The sequence below is a fragment of the Oratosquilla oratoria genome, chromosome 2 (genome assembly GCF_046742065.1).
Source record: "Oratosquilla oratoria isolate Oo_2021 chromosome 2, ASM4674206v1, whole genome shotgun sequence".
Classification (NCBI taxonomy): Eukaryota; Metazoa; Arthropoda; class Malacostraca; order Stomatopoda; family Squillidae; genus Oratosquilla; species Oratosquilla oratoria.
The window spans coordinates 73,280,558-73,307,340 of record NC_134778.1 but is presented as its reverse complement, the minus strand read 5'-3'; the positions used below and the strand labels follow the sequence as shown (position 1 = coordinate 73,307,340).

The 26,783-nt window shown below is 42.6% G+C and overlaps 1 protein-coding gene across 3 annotated transcripts in view; it reads left to right on the top strand.

Moving 5' to 3' along the window:
* The first annotated feature begins 3,371 nt into the window (after positions 1–3,371).
* Ire1 (serine/threonine-protein kinase/endoribonuclease Ire1) overlaps positions 3,372–26,783 on the top strand; it is a 51,172-nt gene continuing 27,760 nt past the window's right edge. For all 3 annotated transcript variants that reach the window (XM_076210467.1, XM_076210459.1, XM_076210476.1), the window contains exons 1-10: positions 3,372–3,953; positions 15,494–15,614; positions 15,752–15,794; positions 16,856–17,004; positions 20,475–20,702; positions 21,664–21,789; positions 22,047–22,170; positions 23,645–23,844; positions 24,420–24,599; positions 25,175–25,353. In XM_076210467.1, coding sequence (XP_076066582.1) covers positions 3,810–3,953; positions 15,494–15,614; positions 15,752–15,794; positions 16,856–17,004; positions 20,475–20,702; positions 21,664–21,789; positions 22,047–22,170; positions 23,645–23,844; positions 24,420–24,599; positions 25,175–25,353 — 1,494 coding nt within the window. In that variant the 5' untranslated portion in view covers positions 3,372–3,809. The remainder of the gene's footprint in view (positions 3,954–15,493; positions 15,615–15,751; positions 15,795–16,855; positions 17,005–20,474; positions 20,703–21,663; positions 21,790–22,046; positions 22,171–23,644; positions 23,845–24,419; positions 24,600–25,174; positions 25,354–26,783) is intronic.

Genomic DNA, 26,783 nt, shown 5'->3' with positions numbered 1-26,783 from the left:
AACTTTTGACAAATGTGTGTTATTGTTGGATTCGTCCGATTGTTTTGCCCATGGACAGCCCTATGTGGCATGTTCAAGGGTTACAAATTGGGACTCATTAATTATCTTTCGAGGTTACCATAAGGTTAATGGTGAATGTGAGGTGAAAAATCCGACAAACGTGGTATATAAAGAATTTTTTTCTTTCGGACATGCCATCCATTAGGAAGGGAGAGTCTTTAGTGGAAGGTATCGACAGCGAGCATGTAATTCCAGAAGAGGAACCTGAATTGGGATCCGTTGAGATTCCTGCTTCAGCTTACAATATTAGTGAAGAAGCCGCAACGGCAATGATCCTGTCTGATTACGACTATGCCGTCGACAAACCGGAATCAGATGTGTCGGTCCCCCTTAAGGTTTGGGAAAGGACTTTCCAAGAAAAAGAAGAATTGAAGAAGGAGCCTTGGGACATTTTCTATGTCTATGTCTATGTCCATGTCTATATATATATATATATATATATATATATATATATATATATATATATATACATATATATATATACATATATATACATATATATATATATATATATATATATATATATATATATATACAAAATTAAACCATTTCAAAAGTGACACATTTTAAAAATGTTACATGCCATGGACGATCATCGTTGAGCCGTGTACGATCATCGATGAGCCGTGGACGATCATCGTTGAGCCGTGGATGATCATGGTTCAGTCAAGGTCAAGAACGATCATTGTTGAGCCGTGGACGATCATCGTTGAGTCAAGAATGATCATCGTTGAGCCGTGGACGATCATAGTTGAGCCGTGGACGATCATCGTTGAGCCGTGGACGATCATCGTTGAGCCGTGGACGATCATCGTTGAGCCGTGGACGATCATCGTTGAGTCAAGAACGGTCGTCGTTGAGCTATGGACTATCATCGTTGAGCCGTGGGCGATCAACGTTGAGCCGTGGACGATCATCGTTGGGCCGTGGATGATCATCATTGAGCCGTGGATGATTATCGTTGAGCCGTGAACGATCATCGTTGAGCAATGGACGAACATCGTTGAGCCGTGGATGAACATCGTTGAGTCAAGAACGATCATCGTTGAGCAATGGGCGTTGTTGAGTCAAGAATGATCATCGTTGAGCCGTGGACAATCATAGTTGAGCCGTGGACGATCATCGTTGAGCCGTGGATGATCATCGTTAGGCCATGGACCATCATCGTTGAACCGTGGACGATCATCGTTGAGCCGTGGACGATCATCGTTGAGTCAAGAACGATCATCGTTGAGTCAAGAACGATCATCGTTGAGCCATGGACGATCATCGTTGAGCCGTGGACGATCATCGTTGAGCCGTGGACGATCATCGTTGAGCCGTGGACGATCATCGTTGAGCCGTGGATGATGATCGTTGAGCCGTGAACGATCATCGTTGAGCCATGGAAGATCATCGTTGAGTCAAGAACGATCATCGTTGAGCCATGGACGATCATCGTTGAGCCGTGGACGATCATCGTTGAGCCATGGACGATCATCGTTACTAATAATAAATTAAATTAAACCATTTCAAAGGTGACACATTTTAAAAATGTTACATGTCTTGGAGAGGGGGGTCTGTAAGTCCTCCGAGGTCGTAAGTTCTCCGAGGCAGTAAGCCTTTCGAGGCTGTAAGTTCTCCGAGGGTGCAAGTTCTCCGAGGGTGCAAGTCCTCCGAGGGTGCAAGTCCTCCCAGGGTGCAAATCCTCCGAGGGTGCAAGTCCTCCGAGGGTGCAAGTCCTCCGAGGGTGCAAGTCCTCCGAGGGTGCAAGTCCTCCGAGGGTGCAAGTCCTCCGAGGGTGCAAGTCCTCCGAGGGTGCAAGTCCTCCGAGGGTGCAAGTCCTCCGAGGGTGCAAGTCCTCCGAAGTTGTAAGCCCTTCGAGGCTGCAAGTCCTCCGAGGTCGTAAGTCCTACGAGGGTGCAAGTCCTCTGAAGTTGCAAGTCCTACGAGGTTGTCAATCCTCCAAGGTAATAAATCCTCCAAGATAATAAGTCCTCCAAGGTAATAAGTCCTCCAAGGTAACAAGTCCTCCAAGGTAACAAGTCCTCCAAGGTAACAAGTCCTCCAAGGTAACAAGTCCTTAGTGGTCGCAAGTCCTCAGTGGTTGCAAATCCTCAGTGGTCGCAAGTCCTTAGTGGTCGCAAGTCTTCAGTGGTCGCCATGTTCCCAGGAAAAAATGTCCCTTAGGTTCGGCCTCGGCCTCGGGGCGGAACCCCAACACGGGATCCCCAGCACGGGGATCCCTATCGTGGGATTAGAGCGAGGAGCGCTGCGGCCGAAGGCCGCTGTTTGCGCAGCAAGCCCCCGGCGAAGTCGGGGAGGGCGAAGCCCGCGGCTTGTCGCAAAAAAAAAAAAAAAAAAAAAAAAAAAAAACGAACAGCCTAAGGATCACCCTATTTGTAGTAGGATGATCTTTAGTCCCTTCACTACGTCTCATTTAGTCACCATCTGCGACATCTAGTGGACACTGTACTGGTATTTTTCTTCATCCATCAAAGGGTGATCGAACATGTTAGAAATGGAAGCCATAGATAAGGAAATTATGAATTCAAGTATTGACAATATTCATCTAACAGCGGGTATAATGCATATAGATAAGGAAATTATGAATTCAAGTATTGACAATATTCATCTAACAGCGGGTATAATGCATATTATGTAATAATTCACTGTGGATCTTTAAAGTGGATTTTACAGAAATTACATAAACTTTAACTTTATTTCGTCAGCTTTGTTTTTGTAAATTGCGTCAACGCTCGTAATCACTCCATATTTATTTGATATCTAAATCGCAAGTTGGGTGTTTTGGCTTTTAACATTATTTATTCCCTCATACTATGTTGATTGAAAATGTGTCATCGCCTACTAAGTACTGACAATCTGACTTATTCACATTATCGAAAAAAATCATCAGTTGCAGTGATTATCAAACCCTTTCGTGATTGTAAACTGTGCTTTGTAATTCTTCTTGTGACTTGTACTCATTGTCCTTTCCTATTTAACAACCAGATGAGTCTTGAACCCATGCATATATTTGTATGTGCAGAAATATGTTTGTATGTATACATATGACCTATCTTTTTTGAATAATCTTGTGTTTCTTTGAAGTACTTTCAACGATTCGGGAGAAGTAATGAAAGTTGAGATTTCGTCATGCATTAACTTCATAGTAATATTTCTTATTTGTACACTAAATAAATATTAAAAAAAAGAAATCATACATTAAATACAAATAAATGTATAAATACGATAATTATCATTGTATATATATTTTTTCTGTCATCGTAGTTACCAAACTTTTCAATAGATGGCACACTTAGTCTGACGTAGTACACGTACCACAGTAAACAATGTGCAGTTGAAGGGGCGCAGTGAGGTTCAGCGTTGCTAGGAGCGATAAATAATTAGCATTGCTTCAATTCTTCTGTGATCTGAACGTGTTATGAACAAATTATATCCCATGAGTTGTAAATGACACTTTAGAAGTGTAGTACGTACAACTGTAATCTAGAAGTTTTTACATCCTGTGTTTTACTTGGAGTTCAAATCATATCCGGACTGTTTGTTTTGAAGTTACACTCCATATTTTATTTCAGTATGTCACTTCATATGCCTTAGACAAAGCGATTGAGAATATGAAGTATGGAATTTCGATACTCACTGTTCAGTTTAGATATTCGAGAATGATAGAAACAATGCTTCATAAATGTTCTTTTATTCGATGAGTGTGCTTTGAATTAAGTAAATCGAAGTAGGAAACAATAGACATGATGCTCAAGAGAATTTTTAGTGTTCCCAAGAGGTGCGAAGGTCATCTTGGGAGACAAATGTCTTTCATGATTTGTCTGGTGCTCCTACTGGTTGCAATTCCAGTAGGAGTTTCTAGTTCAGCCAAACATATTCGAGAACAGGTGGGTAATTATTAATTATAGGCTATTTCCAAATGTATTGTTTTTATATGTTTTCTATGTATGTTTACTGCCCTACCATTTACCTTTATTAGTGTTGCTGCATGGTACTTCCTACAGTAACAATATTCTGCATGTGAGCTTATTTGGGTTTTTGGGTGGTCAGTTTTGGTAACAAGAACAGGTGTGCATTGTCTTTGAAGGTAGATTGAAGATATTATTTTCTTTCCCAGAATGCAAGAGTTGAGTAAACATGGTTTCTTGCTCCTAGGAAATCAACTTTTTATGACATAACTTGCAGTAGAATGCAGTTGCAAGCACTTACATAAGGCAGTAGTTGTGAGTTCCATAACTAGTCAGAAGGAGAATACTGGGCTTTAAGTGAGGGGATATGAGCTGGAATTGTAGTCAGTTCAGTATATATGATCATTAATTTAATTTAATGACTGTATAGAACCATTGTTCATGACTCACTTTTGATAAGTGCTAAGATGTATGTTATGTTTCTATAGATTGTTTTCCCCATTCATCACACAGACCTTATATTAATGTTGGTATGGGTTTTGTAAAATTAAGATTTAGGATAAACTTTTGACAACTGGTAGATGTGCACATGAAGGGGAAATTAGGATTTCAAGTAAGATTTAAATTTTATATAGAGAAATCAGTTTCATCTTTATGGCTTGTATATTTTTACAAAACAGTAAGCTAAAAATACATACTATCACAGTGACAGTAATTTCACAATTATTAATTCTGTGGTAGAACATGCACTAGGTCACCAGTATTGTGATAGTATCAACATAGAATAGACCTGGCCACAGATTCAAACTGCCCTCAATGCAACTACCACACAGAACACCTCATACTTCAATGCAGGACTTACCGTCCCATCTGGAGCCTGTTGCTGATTACCTGAAGGCTGTGGGTCGTACTAAATGCCGTCCAAAGCTGTCCAGGTATACTTGCTGTAAATTGAAGAATACACCATTTAAAGGCATTGTGATGAAAAAAGATGGCTTAATTTAGAATTGGATGGCTCTGGACGGCATTTAGTATGACCAGAAGGCTGCAGATCCGCAGCAAGAGACCAGGGACAATAGCTTGATTTTTTTATCTACATATTGAAACTCATTTTTCATTCTTGGCTCCATGCAAATATAATACCTAGATCTTGCAACAGTCCTTTTTTTCATTCTTCTTATGGTCTTTACATTATCTGCAAAACTTTGCATAGGTTCTATTCATCATTAACATTGAAATATTATAGGTGCTAGCACTGAAGTGTATGGAACTCTGGTGGTCATTGCTCTATCTTGATGTCTTATCCTTTCCTACTGCCCTCATGTACCTTCATTTTGAAAAAGAAAATGTCCATTTAAATAGTTAACCTCTTAGCCCCCCAGTATGCTTCAGTTTCCATGTAAGATGTACTTTATCTTAAGCCTTCTTCTGTGTGATTTACCATGGTCATGAATCATGTGTTGGACTTACGATAGACAGTTATTACCTTCCCAGGTGAGAACTAAGATCTCATATATGGCCCAATTGATGCATACATGCATACACATAGGCACACACTCACACATGACTTGACAGTGCAATGGTAGTGTTTGCGTCTGCTACCACAGCGCTCTGAATTCAAATTCTGCCCAAGGCTGAAATAATTTCATTATCACTGTGCTGTGAGTCATTACTCCAACTCTTGTGATCAGAGATCATATATGATCTCTGAGCTCTCTTCCGGGAGGGTAATAGCTATTGATCATGAGTCCAATATGTGAGCCAAGACCCTGGTGAATCACACATACACACACGTAAGTCCTTGATAGAGAAGACTTACTAAATTGGGATACAAGAAATACAAGAGGACATAGAAAGAAACTAAAAAAAAGGACAGTTATAGAAGAGACCTGAAAAAGAACAGCTTTCCCCACAAAGTGGTGGATGTATGGAACAAACTGGACAAAATGATAGTGTGTGCAAATACTATACACAGATTTAAGAACAATTTAAGTACTGCAAGATACAGAGACGGGACACCACGAGCAAAGCTCCCCTTACAGTAAGATACAACTAGGTAAATAGATACACACACACACAAATTGGAGGGCTCTAAGAGGTAATGAGAGCAAATTAAGAAAGACCATGTGTCTAGAGGATGTGAAGAAATATAGTTTTCCAAATAGATGCATAAATACCTGTAATAGCCCAAGCTCAAACAATACACGAGTTAAAATCTAACTATGATTGGAAATCAAGGATATAGATTAAGTTAGAATGTACATGAATTTGAGGCTAGGTAGGATGAATAATTAGAATATAGGAGATGGGACCCAACAAGCAATGCTCCTTTTCCTGTATACTACAATTAAGTAAATACACCTTGGAAAATGAATGAAAGTTTCCAATTAGACTTCACAAAAGAGCACTTGTTCCGAAGAATACAAACTCTTCGGTACTCCTTACTATAGGATACTTTCGCGTAGCGCGAACATTTCTACTGCGAAATTAAAATCCTCACTCTGTGGGTCTGGGCAACGCTTATCCTCAGTAAGGGGCCCCATTGGGGCAAGGGGGGGGGCCCTTGCCCTCCACCACAAGTCTCGCACACTATAACCATTCTCTTCGCAGTAGCGACCGCGTTAACATCTCTCTACTATACAGTACATATTTAGTTTTTATCGGTTTCCCCCTTAATGGGCCGATTCTCAGTCAAACTCCATTATTAGCGCGGCAGCGAACCGTTAATTACTCAACGGTTCTATGTTTACGTGTGCCGAAAATCAAGCAACCCGCTTCGATTGTCGCCAGCTCACTCCCAGGACGCTAAGGAGTTCGTCGTCCTTCAATTTCATCGGGATTTCCCTACGCCATCCTGTGTCCTGGAATTTATTAATTGCTTCTCCCTTTCCTGTATTATTCCCTTAACCGTCACCGGTTATCCTACCCTTCACTGTAAGTATGGAATCTGGTTCCAGTATTGTTGTTGTTCAAGATGGGTTGTGTGCCTTCGCCGAAGGGAGATACCTTTGTCTCACCCCCTTACCGCCAGCCCAAGTGGATCCTCACATTTGGTGTTTCAAGTGTATAGCTCTTAAGTGTTCACCTTCATCCCCGTGTGAGACGTGCATTCAGTGAGATGATAGTCAGTGTTCCGTGTACTTTCATGTTTACAGGAAAGCACATGCAGGGGAAAAGGTGCGCAAGCATAGAAAATGGCTTCCCTCTTCACCCCCCAAAAACAAGAGAAGGCAGACTACAGCTTCAGAGGAGACGAGCAATTCTCTCCCTCCTCCACGACGTAGTAGACAGGAAAGTGGTACAACGTCCACCTCGAGTCATTCTCAAGCCAAGTTGTCATTTTTTCCTTAACCAGGACAGTTAGCGTAGACGGACATGCGCCTCAGGCCACCTCTAGCTACCGTTCCTGTACGAGATTTTTCCCGAATGAGGTCGCTTGCGGCTTGCCCTCGACCCATCCCGGAAACTCGACGGTCCCTCCTCCAAAGCGTAGTAGCCAGGAAAGTGGTACAACGTCCACCTCGAGTCATTCTCAGGCTAAGTTGTCCTCTATTCCTTCAACCAGGACGGTTAGCGTAGACGGATATGCGCCTCAGGCCACCTCTAGCTACCGTTCCTGTACGAGATTTTTCCCGAATGAGGTCGCTTGCGGCTTGCCCTCGACCCATCCCGGAAACTCGACGGTCTCTCCTCCAAAGCGTAGTAGCCAGGAAAGTGGTACAACGTCCACCTCGAGTCATTCTCAGGCTAAGTTGTCCTCTATTCCTTCAACCAGGACGGTTAGCGTAGACGGATATGCGCCTCAGGCCACCTCTAGCTACCGTTCCTGTACGAGATTTTTCCCGGATGAGGTCGCTTGCGGCTTGCCCTCGACCCATCCCTGAAACTCGACGGTCTCTCCTCCAAAGCGTAGTAGCCAGGAAAGTGGTACAACGTCCACCTCGAGTCATTCTCAGGCTAAGTTGTCCTCTATTCCTTCAACCAGGACGGTTAGCGTAGACGGACATGCGCCTCAGGCCACCTCTAGCTACCGTTCCTGTACGAGATTTTTCCCGAATGAGGTCGCTTGCGGCTTGCCCTCGACCCATCCTGGAAACTCGACGGTCTCTCCTCCAAAGCGTAGTAGCCAGGAAAGTGGTACAACGTCCACTTCGAGTCATTCTCAGGCTAAGTTGTCCTCTATTCCTTCAACCAGGACGGTTAGCGTAGACGGACATGCGCCTCAGGCCACCTCTAGCTACCGTTCCTGTACGAGATTTTTCCCGAATGAGGTCGCTTGCGGCTTGCCCTCGACCCATCCCGGATACTCGACGGTCCCTCCTCCAAAGCGTAGTAGCCAGGAAGGTGGTACAACGTCCACTTCGAGTCATTCTCAGGCCAAGTTGTCCTCTCTTCCTTCAACCAGGACGGTTAGCGTAGACGGACATGCGCCTCAGGCCACCTCTAGCTACCGCTCCTGTATGACATTTTTCCCGGATGTGGTCGCTTGCGGCTTGCCCCCGACCCATCCCGGAAACTCGACGTCGGCACGGACAAAGAACCCGGGTTCAAAGACAAAGAGCCCCTTAGTCTCTTCTACTCAGGAATCCCGCAGTACGCATAACACCCACCGTAGGAAGAACCGGGTGATCAACGGTGACCTTTCCATGCCCTTTGCTCACGAGGACAGAGATCAGGGACGAGGTTGCAGATGCGGTGTTTCTCGCTGACCGGACAGGCGCCAGCTACGACGGCGATGACGTCCACAGTGCCGGGGATGAGAGGGCAAGTTACCAAACTTCGCAGGATTCCCAGTCGGAATCCCCGATGGTTGTTACACCCTCCTGCTCAGAGATCCTCTCTAAAGTTAGGAGAGCTAATCAACTGAGCCTTCCACAAGAAGTGGAAGTCACGTTCAAGTCTGAAATCTTCAGGACGGGCAATTCTCAAACAACAAAACCAACTCCCATGGAGTACACAGACGGTACGAGCCATGAACCAGGCCTCCGACGCACTCACAAACCGGGCAACCGAAAAACCGTGCTGGCGCTCTGTTCCAGTGGAACAGCAAAAACGCTTCTACTTCCCATCAGGGACAAACCTTAAGCAGCCTTGATCCCGGCTCGGTTACCAGAGCTTGTCAAAGCGGACGTGGATTCACTGCTCAGAAGAAACGTCATCCTTTCCGGCAGAGAATCCAGGGACCTCGTTCAGGGCCTGGCTCTCTCTCTCGCGGTGCACTCCTGGCTGGAACGCGTCTTGGCTTCAGTAAGGGAGTTTTTACCCGGGCTGCAACCCCAAGGGGAATGCAACCTCCAGGCTCTATGGGAAAGCTCGAGCAGAGCTCTGAAGCATCAAGCGGCCTGCCTCTTAACGTCTTGGGCCAACATTGAGTCCCGCAGGAGAGACACCGTCCTAGGAGACCCCAGTGATCCCCTCCTCAGAGAAATTTATGCTCCATTAAAGAGGGCCCCCCTTCTAACCCGCATGCTGATTCCCTACCCCTCCACTCCAAGTCGAAAAGGCAGACAGGAAAGCCCCGTCCCTTTACGACTAGAGATCCTAGACGCAAACATTATAGAGGCTCCGGACTCCCCCACAGGAATCCTAGGAATTCGCCAGCCCCTCTGCACAAGATAGGGGGTTGCCTCTCCCTCTACTGGAGAGCATGGGAAGAGGCCGGGGCGGAAGACTGGACCTACTAAGTCATTAAGACAGGCTATTGTCTTCCCTTTCCCACTGTCCCAAACCTCTCCCCCTATCCCATCCAAGTCAGCAGTTTCCACCCGGACTCGGCTTGCGGGCGGGCCCTAGCGGAGGAATCCTCCGTTCTGCTCCAGAAAGGAGCTTTAGAGGAAGTCTCGACTCCGGACCCAGGGTTCTACTCAGGGCTATTCCTAGTAGAAAAGACAACAGGGGTGTGGAGACCAGTCATCTATTTGTCTCCACTCAACAAGTTCCTTTCCCTGACGCAGTTCCGAATGGACACCCCAGAGTCCGTAAGGGCGTCTATCAGGGAAGGGGACTTCATGGTGTCGTTGGACCTCCAAGATGCCTATTTCCACAAACCAGTGCATCCCTCCTCCAGGAAATTCCTCAGAATCATCCACAGGGGCAACACCTTCCACTTCCCCTGCCTCTGCTTCGGACTTTCCACAGCACCCCAAGTCTTCTCCAGTGTGTTCAACCTCGTTTCAGCGTGGTCCCACTCCAGGGGAATTCAACTACTCCATTACTTGGATAACTGGCTGATCCTTGCACATTCCGCCCAGCTATGCCAAGAACACCTGAGAATGGTCCTAACCTTTGTCCTGAAATTGGGCACAGTAGTCAACCCGGAAAAGTCAGATTTCTTACCAAGACAGAGAGTCACATACCTGGGTATAGTCCTGGACTCCTCCCTAATGGAGTCCTTCCCAGTAGAAAAGGGGATCCAGAATCTCGCTTCTCTAGTTGCACAGGCACTATCGACCAGGTTCCTGACGGCGACACAATGCCAAATCCTCCTGAGCCATATGGCCTCCATAGAGAAATTAATCCCCAGGAGTAGACAAAGAATGCGACCGCTACAGTGGCTCCTCAAGTCTCAGTGGGCCCCACAAGAGGGAGAACCCCTACAACACATCTCCCTCACCGAAGAAGTCAAGGATTCTCTTCTCTGGTGGAAGGCCCATGCAACCTTCTCATGGGGATGCCCCTCGGCCCATCTCCCCCCGAAGTCCTCCTGTTCTCCGATGCCTCCAAGGAGGGCTGGGGAGCCCACCTCAACGACGATCACATCAGCGGTTCCTGGTCCACAGTCGAGCGGACAGCCCATATCAATTGGCTTGAGTTGAAAGCAGTACTCCTGGCTCTCCGTCACTTCAAGGATCAAGTCTCAGGAAAAGTAGTGGGCATAATGTCGGACAATTCCTCGGTAGTAGCCTACCTGAACAAGCAAGGGGGGCACAGTCTCCCAGGAACTATGCCTTCTGATGATGGACATCCTCAACCTAGCCAAGAATCTCCAGGTGTCACTCAAAGCCCGCTACATCCCGGGGAAGAGGAATGTCTGGGCGGACCACCTCGGCAGGAAGAATCAGATAATCAACACAGAATGGTCCCTCTATCGAGAGGTAGCGAACTTCATCCTCAGCAAATGGGGCTCCCCTCTAGTGGACCTTTTTGCAATGAGATGGAATCACCAACTCCCAATATATTTCAGCCCTTTCCCGGATCCTCTGGCAGCAGGAGAAGACGCTCTTCTGCAAAGTTGGGACAACCTGGACTCCTACGCTTTCCCACCATTTCCCTTGCTCCAGAAGGTACTCCTGAGAGCAAGACACGCATCCTACCTTCGGATAACTTTGATTGCTCCTTGGTGGCCCGAAGCCCCATGGTTTCCAGACGCCCTCGAGCTAGCAGTAGAAGAGCCTCTGGCCCTTCAGGGAAGATCAGATCTTCTGTATCCACCCATCAATGGGCCTTGGCACAAGAACCCTTCAGCACTCAATCTTCACGCGTTCAGACTATGGTCCGGATCCTCCTAAAGAAGGGTTTTCCCAGAGAAGTGGCAGAGGACATGTCCGCTCCTATTCGCTCTTCCTCAGCTAACCTTTATCAAGGGAAATGCAATGCCTTTGCAAAATGGTGCCACTCCAGGAAGTTAGTCCCAGATCGAGCCACCATTCCTGAGATCGCCTCCTTCCACTTCCTCAGGAAGTCCAAGAAGATCTCCCTCTCGGCAGTACAAGGCTATAGGGCAGCTCTAAATCAGGTGTTTTCTCTGAAGGGCATGGTCCTAGCCCTTTCACCGGAAATTTCCATGCTCTTCAGGCACTTCAAAGATCATGCCCCCCAGGGAAATCAGTTCTCCTCTGCGGGATGTGGCATTAGTCCTGACCTCTCTGAGGGGTCCCCCTTACGAACCTCTCCGAGAGGCACATCTGAAGGACCTCACCTAGAGGACAGTTTTTTCTGCTAGCCCTGGCATCTTCCAAGAGAGTAGGGGAGTTACATGCCATCTCTTATAGAGTTGCCGATTCCAAAGGATGGAAAGAGGTCTCCTTCACTTTCATGCCTCAATTCATTGCCAAAAACCAAGATCCTGCCAAATCCGACCCTAGATTCTGGTCCTTTAGTGTTCCGTCCTTAGACGAGTTTGCAGGGGGAGAATAGACTGAAACAGTTCTATGCCCGGTACGAGCCATCCGGACCTACCTCTAGAGAACCGAACATCTTCGACCAGAATTAAAGAGGTTGTTCATCTCTACTAAAGGTAGCCCATCACTAAGAATTCCATTTCTTACTGGACAATGGAAGTCATCCGCAGAGCCTGCGACATGAACCACACAGAATGCCCATGACCTGAGGGCAGTAGGGACCTCCCTAGTCATCAGAAAGAATCTGTCAGTCAACCAGGTTCTTCAAGCAGGTATATGGAAGAGCCAGAATACGTTCACTTCCTTTTACCTCAAAGAAGTTATGCGGGAATCTTTAGGGAACTTATCTTTGGGCCCCATAGTGGCCGCCCAAGAAGTCCTGAAAATGATATACCCCTCTTCAAGAGCACACAGCCGACCCTGACAACTCATCCAGGTTCTGGCTCGGCAACTGCAGGGATAACTTTCCCAAGGTCCTTCTCATACTCTTACATTCCCTTACCTCACCCGCGGGCTCTCAAGCATTCTAAGGGAATCAATTCAAGCCCTTCAGTGGTACAAAAGTGATTATAACCTGTCTGTCTCCACTCCAGGGAACAGAAAGGGGTGCACTTCAAAGTGAGGGGAATGTATAGGAGTCTGGTCAACATAGTCTTAGCACACTAGATTTTCCTTACAGCGGTTTCCCAGGCTAGATAACAACTTCCTTCCCTCCTAAGTCCGAGTCTCCTATTGTAAGGAGTACCGAAGAGTTTGTATTCTTCGGAACAAATGTAATTTTCGCAGGAAAATTAATTTTTCCCTGATACCTCTAAATAGTTCCTTCTCCTTGCCTGACAAACCTTGTGCTTAATTCATACCTGGCTCAGAGAATGGTTATAGTGTGCGAGACTTGTGGTGGAGGGCAAGGCCCCCCCCCCCCCCTTTGCCCCAATGGGGCCCCTTACTGAGGATAAGCATTGCCCAGACCCACAGAGTGAGGATTTTAATTTCGCAGTAGAAATGTTTGCGCTATGCGAAAGTATCCTATTGTAAGGAGTACCTCAGGTTTGTATCAGGGAAAAATTAATTTTCCTGTGAAAATTACATTTTTTAGGAAAGTGAGGGGAGCAAAAATCCAGGTGTAGAATATATAAATGTAGAACTGAGGGAAGTGGTCATTATCTTGTGACAAAAGCTTCAGGACCTGATTTGATCTCAAACTGGATAATTAAAGAATGTAGGGAAAAACTAGCAGACAAGATTGACAGTTTTATTATATGTTCATTTAAAGAAGGTATTGTACTGCTTGATTGGAAAAGGGCAAATGTGATGCCAATTCACAAAGGTGAAATAAGGAGATACCACTGAGTTATAGGCAGGTATCACTGACCAGGATTGTGAAAGATCAAGGAACCAAATATCTTGAAAAAGATTAACATTTTGACAGTTTGGCTTCAGATCTGGAAGGTCCCATGTGTCATATCTTTTAAACTTTTACTCAAGTGATAGATGTTGTAGGTTGGATGGACTTTGAGTACCTCGACCTAGAAAAGTCGTTTGATAAAGTACCTCGCAATCGACTTGTGTGGAAATGGGAACACATTGGAGGACTGAGAGGCAAATTACTAGAATGGATGAAAGATCTTTTGAAGGAAAGATACATAAAAAAAGTAGTAAAGGATAAGATGTCAAGATGGAAAGCAGTAACAGAGTTCCACAAGATTCAGTGCTTACACCAATGATGTATCTTGTTCATGTCACTGAACCCAGTGGTAGGGGAGAAAGAATACTGCCACTGAGTGTTCCCATTTGAGTTGTAAAAGGCAACTAAAATGGGACAGAGGATAGGACTAGGTATCCTACTCTGTAGTCCAGAAAGGAGACATTCCTGTGAGAAGTCAAGTCAAGGTATTTACCTAATTGTTGTATATAGGAAAGGAGCAACACTTGTTGGGTCCCATCTCCTACTCTCCAGTTTTTTCACACCTAGCCTCGTATGTATGTATATGTGTGTGTGTGTGTGTTCCCTAGATTGTCTGGCTGAACATTCTCACCTCCCTGAGAAATGCCATGACTAGAACAAGGTTTTCCCACAAATCCCTTATGGAGTGTATATCGTGTTGTTGGCATTCATTATTGTGTATAGTACAGTCTTCCATAATGTGTTGTATAGTATGGGGTGAAGTGTTGCATCCTGGACAATTATCTGCAATAAGGTCATCCATCCTCTTATGGTAGCTTAGAAGGGCTGGATGGTGACTGCACCGCAGTCTGGCCAGGTAGACTCTGCCCTTTCAAGGGAGAGAGGATATCAGGGGGTCTGGCATGCAGCAATGCATTGTCTCTCAGTTTGTTGATGGAGCAGTGAATGATGTAATTATAGATATGGTTCTGGAGGCTGGTGTCTGGTGATTGTGGAGGATGAGAAGAGAATATTTGTGTCCATTTAAGTAGTTGACATCATAGTCCCCCAGTATGCTCCAGTTTCCATGTGTGTGTGTGTTTAGCTAGTTAGAGTATACAGGGTTGCAGCTGTGCTCATGGGGTCTCTACTCATCAAACTTCTGTAAATTTATTTTTGGTGTTGGTTTGGATTACATGATCATCCGTCTTGTTCCGTAAACCTACACTTCTGTGTGGAAAGCTATACTTCTAAACCTCTTTCAGACGGTTTTGCTTTTGCAATTTTTACTATGACCTGTTGTTGGTTTTTGTGTATTGTATCTGGCCTTGTTATGGATCAATGACTGAAATGTCTCCTATAAGGATGCTCTCCATACACAATTTGAAAACTACCTAAAACAGGTTAATTTATTTTCTAAAAGGCGAAGACTCAAGGAGGACTTAGTACAAGCCTTTGATATTCCAAAGGGAACTGATGACATCATGATTGAAAATGTTTTCACAATGAATATTAGCAGGATGTGAAATAATAGTTTTAAGCTGTCAGGCCATAGATTTGATAGAGAAGTAGGTAGAAACTATTTTGGCATCTGTATTGTCATTGAATGGAATGAGCTTCCAACCAAGGTTCTTGAATGTATCAGATTGAAGGTTTACATTCACTTGAATACACATGTAAGCAAAGAAAGAAAGGTATATACAGTATATAAATCTTATGTGCATATACTTGTAATGATATGCAGTATTAGGAATAGATAGAAAGTTGGATATGGATATATATTTATTTTTATATCACTTTGTAGTTTATATGTTGCAAATAATATTTAAAGCTATTTCGTAGAATCTGTCAGTCTTGGGCATAGTTTTCTGTCAAAAGTTTTTTTTCATATTGCTTATAGTTACAGATGACCCATTTGTTTAATTTAATTACATGTTTTGATAACTAACATTATATGCTGTATATATATCTGTAAGTGTGCAAATTGAACCCCTTGCTTTGTGTTTCATCCATAGATTCTTAGTACTGGTCTCCTGGGAGAGTCAGATGACTCTGTGCTCTTTGTATCAACACTGGATGGAGCTCTCCATGCTGTCTCAAAATCTTCAGGAACTATCAAGTGGAAAATGCAGGAAGGTAAATGGGACTGCATTTGATATTTTGAAAATTTTAGCTTGTTAATTTGTAAACAGGGTTGGTCTTGACACAAGTACTACTGCATGTATGTCTCAACAGTATGTATATTACTCTTTCTACCTCTTTTTATTCAATAGATCCAGTGATCAATGTCCCAACAGACCCAGAAGAACCAGTTTTGTAAGTTTTTACTTCTTCTTAATATTGTAATTTATGTTATTGTTTTTATTAGTGTTGTTGATCACCTTCTCTCTTCTCAGGAGATAGGGATGAGTGGAGAATGGTTGTGTATAGATGATACTGTGATGCAAGGAAGGGAAAATGTGGGGGATGGGGGCTTGGGGAGTGGTTGTGTGTAAATGATATTTTGACATAGCCTGAAAAGATTTCTCACTGTCTTCTATTTTTCTGCATGAGAGAATAGAAAGGGGGTCGCCAATTAAGTGAAATGACCTTGCTGTTTATGTGCTACTGGTATGTCTTGCTGCATTGCTTCTTACCCAGGGCAGTGAACAGAATACAGAATGACACATCATCCATGAAGAGCTAAGATGAGAGGGGAGAAAGGGTGGTGGATGGGAGTGGGTATATGCCTTTTGACTTTGGCTACCTTCCTGGTAAGCAGGAATAAGCCCTTGGTATATAGAATAGAATAGTTAATATCCTGCCACTTTTTTCATATGCAGATCTTAAAATGTGACTGAGACAGGGTGAGAAGATGGGAACCCCATTTCGTATTTTTCACCTGTAAAGAATAAAGAAAAAATTGATATGGTCAACCCCCTTGCAAGAGGAGAAAAGGCCATTGATGTATATACAATATAATGGGATACAAATTGGATTTGGTGAAAGAGACAAGCCAATTTGCAGTGATTCAAGTATAGGAAAAAGGTGTGAGGGTAGATATCTGCAGAGCATACATGAATCAGTGGCACTGGAAAAGAAATAAGCTGTAATAATTTAGTGAGGATGTTAACCAAAAGAAAATGTCCATGGGTGACACTTGAAGAATATATAGGCTAAGGTGGTGACCTGTTGAGGGATGGACCAGGGATAAATGTTTTAATCGGGTAGGTTTGAAAGGTAAACACATAATGGAAGTGAAGTTGTTCCTCATTCTTGCTGTGCCACCTCACTTTGCCAGAAGAGCTAATTAGTTGGTACAAATACAATAATTAAAAAAGTTCAAGAGCATAGTGACAGATTTTAATAGTTTACAATTATTTTATTCATACATACAGGCCAAAATTTTTCCCCAATCCTCAAGATGGTTCATTATATAGATACACAATTGGACAGGGACAGGATCCACTCAAGAAACTTCCTTTCACAATTCCTCAGTTGGTATCCAATGCTCCTTGCCGTTCTTCAGATGGCATCTTCTATTTTGGTAAGTTGAAATTCTACATTTAGTTTAATGAAACAACTATTTTTATGAGTATCTGTGTTGTTCTTGTTATTGGGTAGCTCTTGGTGTGTGCGAGTTGTGGAGGAAGCTGATCACCCTCTCAGGTTATCTCCAGTGATCCTCTACCTCAGATTGTTATGGTCATGTCTGTTGCCAGAGCTGAACAGTTTGTGAATATGTGTTTTGTGATAGTTGCAACTAAGTCTGGTTAGATGGACTTGGTTCTGTTTAGCTTAGTTTTAAGTTTGTGTATTGGTGATATGAGATGTGTGAAAATGTGTAAGAAATGCAGATGAAGTTGAGAGAAAGTGAAGAGTGTAGAATGTAGAAGGAAATGGAGTGAGCCGAGAGGAAGACTTGTGTAATGTGTATATATATATATATATATATATATATATATATATATATATATATATATATATATATACATACACACACACTGGGAGACCTTAATGCTAGGGTGGGAAATGGTCCAATCGATGGAGTGGTTGGGAAGTGTGGAGTTCCAGGAAAGAATCGTAGTGGAGAGTTGATGGTGGAAATGTGTCTAGAAAGAGAGTTGATGATAGCAAATACAGTGTTTCGGAAGAAAGTCAAGCATAAGTACACATGGGAGAGGGTGGTGGAGGGAAGGGTGGTAGATAGAGCGCTAATGGATTATGTAGTGGTAAATAGGATTATGATAGGAAGAGTTAAGGATGTACATGTGCTAAGGGGAGAGGGTGGGGGAATATCAGATCATTTTTTGGTGGAAGGTAAGCTGAGAGTGGAGGATAGATGGAGAAAGAGGAAAGGGACAAAAGGTAGGGAGGTTCTTAGAGTGAACTCCTTGAATGAAAAGGAAAAGGAGAAGGAGTACGAAAAGAAGCTGAAGGAGGAGTGGGAGGGAGTAAAGGATAGAGCAGAGATGGGTGTGGAGGAGGAATGGGGATGGTTCAAGGAGGGAGTCTTAAAGTGTGCAAGGATGGTGTGTGGAACAAGAAGGGCAGGGGGAAATAGAAGAAAGGGTAGTGAATGGTGGGATGAGGAAACGAAGAAGGTTGTAGAAGAGAAGAAGCGAGCATTCACAGATTGGTTACAAAAGAGGACGGGGGAGTCGTATGAGACGTACAAAGAAAAGAAAAGAGAAGTAAAGCAAAAGGTAAAGGAGGCAAAGAGGAGAGCAGATGTGAAATGGGGTAGGAGTATGACAGAAAATTTTGAAAGTAATAAAAAGATGTTTTGGAAAGAAATTAAGAGAGGAAGAGGAGGCGAATCAAGTAGGGAAGAAAAGGTAAAAGGTACAGATGGAGAGATGATAATGGAAGAGATGGCAGTAAGGGGAAGATGGGCAGAATATTTTAGGGAGTTGCTAAATGTGAAGGAGGATAGGGAAGGAAAGATAGTTGCAGTGGGAAATGCGAAGAAAATGAGAGTGATGAGTGAGGAGAATGGAGGAGAAATAGGGAAGGATGAGGTGAAGGCAGTTGTAAAGATGATGAAAGTAGGTAAGGCACCTGGTCTGGATGGATGCCATGCAGAATGTCTGAAAAAGGGAGGTTCAGTGATGGTGGACTGGTTGGTGAGGTTATTTAATGTTTGCTGGAGAGAGGGTAGAGTACCGGAGGACTGGAGAAGTGCCTGTATAGTTCCTCTTTACAAGGGAAAAGGGGACAAGTGTGAATGTAGTAGTTTCAGAGGGATTAGCCTGTTAAGTGTAGTAGGGAAGGCTTATGGGAGGATCTTAATTGAGAGGATTAGGAGAGGAACAGAAGGAGTAATTGGTGAGGAACAGTGTGGATTTAGGACAGGTAGAGGTTGTGTAGATCAGATCTTTGTGGTAAGACAGATATGTGAGAAAGCTATAGGAAAGGGGAAGGATGTTTTTTGGGCTTTTATGGATCTGGAAAAGGCTTATGATAGGGTAGACAGAAAGGCACTGTGGGAGGTTATGCAGATTTATGGGATAGGAGGAAAGCTTTTGGGAGCTGTCAAGAGTTTTTATGAGAGTAGTAGAGCATGTGTCAGGATTAGAAATGGAGAGAGTGAGTGGTTTGAAGTAAAGGTGGGACTTCGTCAAGGATGCGTTATGTCGCCCTGGCTGTTCAACTTATACATGGATGGGGTGGTGCGAGAGGTGAATGCTAGGGTAGTGGGTCAGGGATTGGAGATGGTTAAAGAAAATGGAGAAAAGTGGGAGGTGAGCCAGCTGTTGTTTGCGGACGACACTGCGCTTGTGGCAGGGTCAGAGGAGGGATTGAGGAAGCTGGTGGCAGAGTTTGGGAGAGTATGTGATAGAAGAAAGCTAAAGATAAATGTGGGTAAAAGTAAGGTGATGAGATGTACAAGGGGTGAAAGTGGCAGTAGACTGGAAGTGAACATTAAGGGAGAGCGACTGGAGGAAGTGGATAGTTTTAGATACTTGGGTGCAAGTGTAGCAGGAAAAGGTGGAGTGAAGGTGGAGGTAGAATGTAGATTGAGAGAAGCGAGTAAATGCCTTGGTGGTTTAAAGAGTGTAATGAGGAATAGACATTTGGGAATGGATGCGAAGAGGAGACTGTATGAAGGAGTGATTGTGCCAACAGCACTGTATGGGGCAGAAACGTGGAATATAAGAGAAGAAGAGAGAAGGAGTTTGAATGTGTTTGAGATGAGGTGTCTGAGAAGTATGGTGGGGGTTACTAGGCTGGATAGAGTGAGAAATGAGGAGGTGAGGAGGAGAACAGGGGTGAAAAAGGATTTGGGAGATAGGGTTGATGAAAGAATATTAGGATGGTTTGGACACATGGAAAGAATGAGTGAAGAAAGACTAGTAAAAGAGGTATGGAAGGCAGATGTGGAGGGAGTGAACATGAAGGGACGTCCTAGGATGAGGTGGATGGATGGGGTGAAGGGGGCTTTGGGGAAGAGGGGAATGTCTGTTGAGGAAGGAAGGGAGAGGACGGAAGACAGAGGTGAGTGGAGAATGGTTGTATATGGATGATGTTGTGACTGCATGAGGAGGAATAGGCGGGGGGGTAGTATGTGTGAGTAAATTTTGACGCAGCCCGAAGGGATTTCTCCCCGTCCTCGCCTTATATGCAGAGGGGGACGGAGAGGGGGGGTCGCCGATTAAATGAAGCGGCCTTGCTGTGGATGTACTGTGTCTTGCGACACTGCTTCTGACCCAGGGCGGTGGGCAGGGTGCAGGGATGACCCGTCATCCAGGAGGTGCTCAGATGAGAGGGAGGGTGGGAGGGGTGTGGAGTGTATCTAGGGATGAAATGGGTGGGAGTGTTTTTATGCCTTTCCCTTTTTGGCTACCTCCCTTGGAAGGGGGAAAAAGCCTTGGTATATGTATGTATGTACATACACACACACACTTACATGAAGAATAATCTTGGCTTTAAAAAAAATGCTGCCCGTATTGACTTTATGTACATTTACTTTTTTTTACCAAGTGTATTTAAAATAGATGTCCTCTTATTTTGCAGGGAAAAAGATTGATTCTTGGGTTGGTGTTGATGTTCAAACTGGAGTGAAGCAGGTTGTGTTTGGTACAGACCATATACGCCACATGTGCCCAAAGCCATCAAAGCATACTGTTTATATTGGCCGTACTCACTACAACATCATCCTCTTTGATTCTGGAAATAACAGAAAGTGGAATATCAGTTATTATGATTATTCCACCACAGCTGCTGCACCTATCAAGGAGTATGGTAAGATTTCTGTTTTTGTGAGGTGTAGTATGCATTGTACTGTACTCAGGTAGTCTGGGTTCAGTTTAATTTTTGATGCATGGGTATCAATACCAAAGGGCCTGCCCCTCTTATAAGAAGGTGGCCAAGTGTTCCCACCCTTGTCATATTCACTGAAAGATTACTTAACCACCCCTGCCATCTCGGCAGCTCTGGGATAGTATCATTGTCCATTGCTTGGGTCAAAGGCAATGCAATGAGGCCTGGAGCTCCCACAGTAGGTGCCTGACAACCAGTGGTGGTTTGTTATCACCAGTTCATCATTCGCAACCCCACCCCCACCTTGTTCTCTCCAAATCATTTATGAAGCAGATGGGCAAAACATCCCTTTGAGCAGTGTCATTTCATCAGTTCACAATCTCCTTACATTCACTCTTGTCTTTTGCACTCTCTTTTCAGTTTAACAGCCATCCTTTGTACTTTTATTGAATTTCAGTTGCTCTGAATATAATCCCTCCTTCACACAACCATAGCATTGCATTTATTCCCAGATATCTATTCCTCTTTTCACTTTTCATTTCACTCAAACATATTTGTCTCTTTTATGATTTACTTTCACATCCATTCCTTGGTTCATTGCCATATATGACTTCAGATACTTATGATTTTTTTCCCCCAAATACTTCTCACATATCTGTCTGACCACAAGAACTGTCTACATGTCCTCTTGTGTTCCCCAATCTGCTTCTTAGAGGAGTGGGTATTGAGGTGGGGTCACTGCAAGGTGAACAAGTATGGAAGTCTGATTTGACTGCCAAACCCTTATATAAGAGGGGTTAATTCTTTTGTGCATTATAATGTATACAATTGATATATTTCTTCCTGTAAATGTTTAGGAAAAGTTCATGTCATGAATAAGGCTCTTGTGTAGCTGAAATGTTTAGCTTAGCATGAAGTTAATTTGAAATTATTAAATTTCCAGATCTTGTGCACTACACCTCAACTGGAGAAGGTTCAATATTGACAGTTGACAAGAAAACTGGCTCTCTGATATGGAGTCTGAACCTTGAATCTCCTCTGGTTGCCATGTACCTGTTGAATTATGATGGTAATTTTTTCTGATGTTGAAATTTATTTTCCACTTGTGATGTTACCTTGAATGAAAATGACAATAGAATTCTCTTATTATTCAAGATTAATGTTCAAATATGTTCCACAAGCTATTCTCTACAAACTGAGTATGCACAAACTTTTCAGGTGTTTAATGTATTGCATACATGGATGATAGCAAAATTGTATACATAATTATACTGTGCATGGGACGCTTGTTAAAGTTTGTCTAAAATGTCTATTTTCTACCTTCAGGTGCCTTGTTGTCAGTGCCTTTAACAGTAGTTGCTCCGCAAACCTTAGGCCACTTCATTGAAGAAACAACAGAAAATTCTTGGCATTCTCGTCATGGAGAGGATGCCCCGCTGATTAAGTTAAAGTTAGTACAAATAGTTTACTGCCATACATATCCAATAGATTATATTTGCAATGTGGTTTGCCTTTGTATATTTCACTATAAGGTTAAATGGATTATTTATTATGATGTTTGTGCAATGCAACTTTGGTTTGTCTTGGGTATTTATTCTAATTTATGTTTAAAGTATCTGGTCATGTAGGTAGAACACTTCAAAAAACTTGACATAGATGACAGACTTATTGACTGTTGTTGGTTTTTAATTGGGAGTTCCTGGTGTAATGAAGTGTAGACTTGGTAGTATCAGATAATTTGAATCAATGAATTGAACACAGGGAATTCCCCTATTTGTATTTTCCTCCTGCTGAGAATTGGAATTAAAGAGAGGGTTCTTTGAGGACAGCTCAACCAGTACACTAGTAATTTTATTTCTTAATGTCTCCCCGTCTTGTCCTTTCTGCATGAGGGGACGGAGATCTGGGAGGGGGTCACTGATTTGATGAAGTGGCCTTGCTGTGGATGTGCTGTCTTGTGACACTGCTTCTGACCCAGGGCAGTGGGCAAGATGCAGGGATGACCCATCATCCAGGAGGTGCCAAGATAAGAGGGTGGAGGGGAAGGGAGTGTGATAGGGATGGAATGGGTGGGAGTGGTTTTTATACCTTTTTTTTTTGGCTACCTCCCTTATAAGAGGGAAAAAACCTTTTGGTATATGTATGTATGTAACATGTGTATTTTGCTATGCCCTATCATCAATGATGAAGAGTAGAAGTATTAGCAGAAGAATCAAGCTAAGAACATATAATAAATAAAGCCATCTGTCTTATGTGAAAGTGAGACCTGGACACTGGCAAAGCAAAGAGAGGAGAATAGAAGCCTTTGAAAACAACATCTTCAGAAGAATCCTCAGACCAGTATATGATTGTATGATAACGAAGAAGGTAGCTGGAGATGTAGGCACAGCTGAGAAATCAGAGATATAAGAGGCCAACCATATATAGTATATACAGTGCAAAGTGTGGGGAAGAAGATTAAGTTAGGCTGGTCACAGTGCCTGAATGGATATAGACATACTACCAAGAAAAGTTATAGAAGGTGTAGTACAAGGCAGATGACCACTTAGGAGATCCAGGTAGAGATGGGTAGGTGGAATAAAGAGGGACTAGGAGCAAGTAGCACCAGGAGATGACTGGAGGGAATTAGCAGAAGACAGGACCGTCTGGAGAGGCATAGTTAAAGCGGTGAAGGGCTGTGTGGCCTGACAGCCACCAGAGAAACAAAGAAAGAAAAAAGAAAATGTGTGTATTTTGCCATATTGCTTTTTACCCAGGCAATGGGTGAGGGGCAGAAATGACCTTTCATCTAAGATAAAAGGGGAAAACAAATAGGTGAAGGGTGGATGCACACCTTGGCTGGTTACTTCCTTCATAAGGAGAAACAGCCATTTTGATTTATGTACATGTGTGTGCTTGTGGAACTAACAAGAGTTTTTTTTCAGTCCAACAATGTATGTAGGTGAGAGCAAAATGGGTACATATGTCCTTCCTGCACTGGTTGATGAAAACACCGTGACTATATCAAAGCAACGTCAATGGCTGCTGGAAGGACCAAAAGGCAAGCAAGGAACCATCTCCCCAGGACCCAAAAAGAAAAAGGATAGTGATGAAGAGAAGAGTAAATCAGATGTTATTGTATTAGGTAGGTTGAGAAAGAATTACCTTGGGGATTTTTGTACAGATGTTCAAGAAATCTATTTTTTGTTGTGTATGTTGATGTGTGTAGGTTAAGGTTTGTTTAAAAAGGTGGAAATTAAGTATAATCAGCTAAGTTTATTTTCATAGTCATTTATTTATATTGTTCAGTCAGCCATTGCACTTGGTCTATCTATATATAGATAAAGATTAAATTGAATCAGCTATATTTCTTTACAGTTTGATTGTATTGTTCAAAGTAAGTCATTGTACTTGGTCTATCTATTTATAGGCAGAAATTAAGTATAATCAGCTAGGTTTCTTTATATAGTCATTTGTTTATATTGTTCAAAGTCAACCATTGTACTTGGTAAACTGACTAAAAGAAAAAAAAAATCATCATGCTATGTTAGCATTTAATATGTGATTCTGAAATATTTAGGGCTAGAAAAACATGTTATCAAGGGAATGATTAAGTTAGAAGTAAGAAAATTGAACAAATAGAAGAGAACAAATGAGCTGGTGGTGTAGTAAGAAAATATATGATGTCATTTCTCTATTGTAGTTATATTGTTTCTACAGGTTACTACAATATGCCTGAAAGCACAGATACACACTTAACCAAGTTAAGTCCAGGAGAATTTTCGGAGGTTAATGATCGTATAAGACCCCTTGGTATTACATATGAAAATAAGACCAAAGACACTGTCATGTCCAGCACAGGAGTCCAGACAGATTGGACTGAAAATGAACATTTTTGGGGTAAGTGCAAGTGGTTTGTTCTTTGGTTAAACAAATGTGATAGATGTTCAGTTGTTTTCATATATGGTTAAATCCTTCAAATCTGGAGCATACCATCACATAGATGAAGTGGCCCCCCTTCTCCTCCTCCTCCTCCTCCTCCTCCTCTTCCTCTTCCTCCCTGCCCACTGCCTGGGTCAGAAGCAATGCAGCAAGATGCAGCACCTCCACAGTATGGCCCAATAACTGAAGTTTGTTTATCCACACTGTTTCATTACATTACTGACCCCCTTTGTCCATTCATGAGCAATTAGAGAAGACAAGAGAAATCCCTTCTGGCTGCATCATTTTATCCTTTCACAACTACTTTCCACTCACACCCATGACTTGCCTTCTCCCTTCATTACTTTTTTCCACCATGTCTCACTAATACTTCTCTATTTTTGATACTCACAATATACTGTATATATATTCACCCCTGCATTATCTTGTTCTTCCTTTCTCTGGTGTATGTATGTATACTCAAAAACAATAAGATATAATGACTAAGTTTCATATCTTTGTGGATACTAATATGTAATATTCCTCATTTACAGATGGCTGTCATCAGGTCCTAAGTATGAACACAACATTCTTAATGTCTAGGGATGTTCTTCAATGGATGCAGCTTGGAATCAGGATGTCCTGGGCTTGGGTTTTCTCAGATATATTGAACATCTTTGTCATCTTTCTTATGTTTGGCTTTGCTGCAATCATTGTTCTTCTGTATAAACAGGTATGTGATTTTCCTACTTTTTTCCCCTTGTAATTTAGCATAAAAGTCTATACAGAAATCTAAGAGTGTCTTGGTGCTACAGTCTTGGAAATCTACTTTTAAGCCAATTTTTATGTTCAGCTTGAATCCTAATGGGAAATGCTACAAAATAGTTCCGCCAACTTCTGGTAACTAATATCAAGTATCCATAGTCACTGCTGTCCCACCACCAGTTCTTTCACTAAATGCATACACATAGTAATTTATGTTGTTATGAAATGTTTAAAGTAGGATACAAGTCATAGGTACAACCTCAAAGTAAACCTTATGGATGAATGGGCTAGGCTAGGTAATGTGGGGCATGTTTGGGCTGTAACAGCCTCAGGTGGCTACTCCACATATTCATACATCTGTATGGAAAACTGTATTTCTTCACATCATTACGGCATGTGCTTTTTCTTAATTTACTTCCATGACCAGCCCTCCCATCTTTACTTACAAGATCTCTTCTATCTAGTGATCACATATGTGTCCTTCTTCTTTAGAGGCACTACTCCAGTCCTCCATTTACATTTGATGTTTTTCTTATATAAAATTTTAGAAGGGTATATCTTATGTCTGTCAAGATATACTAATGGTTATATGTGAAGGCAAGAAATGCAAAGTAACATTTCACTGTGTATTGCTAAAGTGTTGATAGCTTATCCCTAGTGAAACAAAACTCTGGATTGGGGTAATGCCCTGGTAAAACCCAATAAAAATTTTGGGATAAAATAATGTTAATGCTGCACTTCATTTATGATATCTAATCTATCAGTATCTATGCATTTTTCATCTTTAACTTCTTCAATATGAGTCACATACTTGTGTGCACGATGACGTATCACAATACACACGTTATAAAATATAGAGTTACAGCTGTTATACTTGGTCTCTTTTGCATAGAATGTTTATTACCACAATATGGGGGTCACTCAGCTACAACTACAAAATAAATATAATCAGGATGCTGACACCTGCATCCTCACATACCCACTCAGGGCTCATGAGACCTATGTAGGCGTCATTGTATTCTAGGGGACATTGCTAATAGTGTTTTCATGCAGAGGGTGAAAATTTTTGTTTTATCTTTTTGGCTCAATATCTCACTAACAGTATTTTTGTCATATATGCTTATAACTCAGAAACTTCTTTCTTTATATAAATTATTTTTTGTTTATGTAATACTTATACTTTTGTCTAAATTGTCTTGTTGAATTATGTTGCTAAGAGTGAAAATATAGCTTTTAGCAATACAATTATATGAAATTTTGTGTATTCATAAAGAAAAATACAGTGTAGTTTACCTTTTAGACATAGAGTAATAAGTTAACAAGATAACCTTTATCAAAGCTTCTCATTTCCTAAAAAGTCAACAAATCACAATTTCTCTGTTACAAAGATATAAGAAA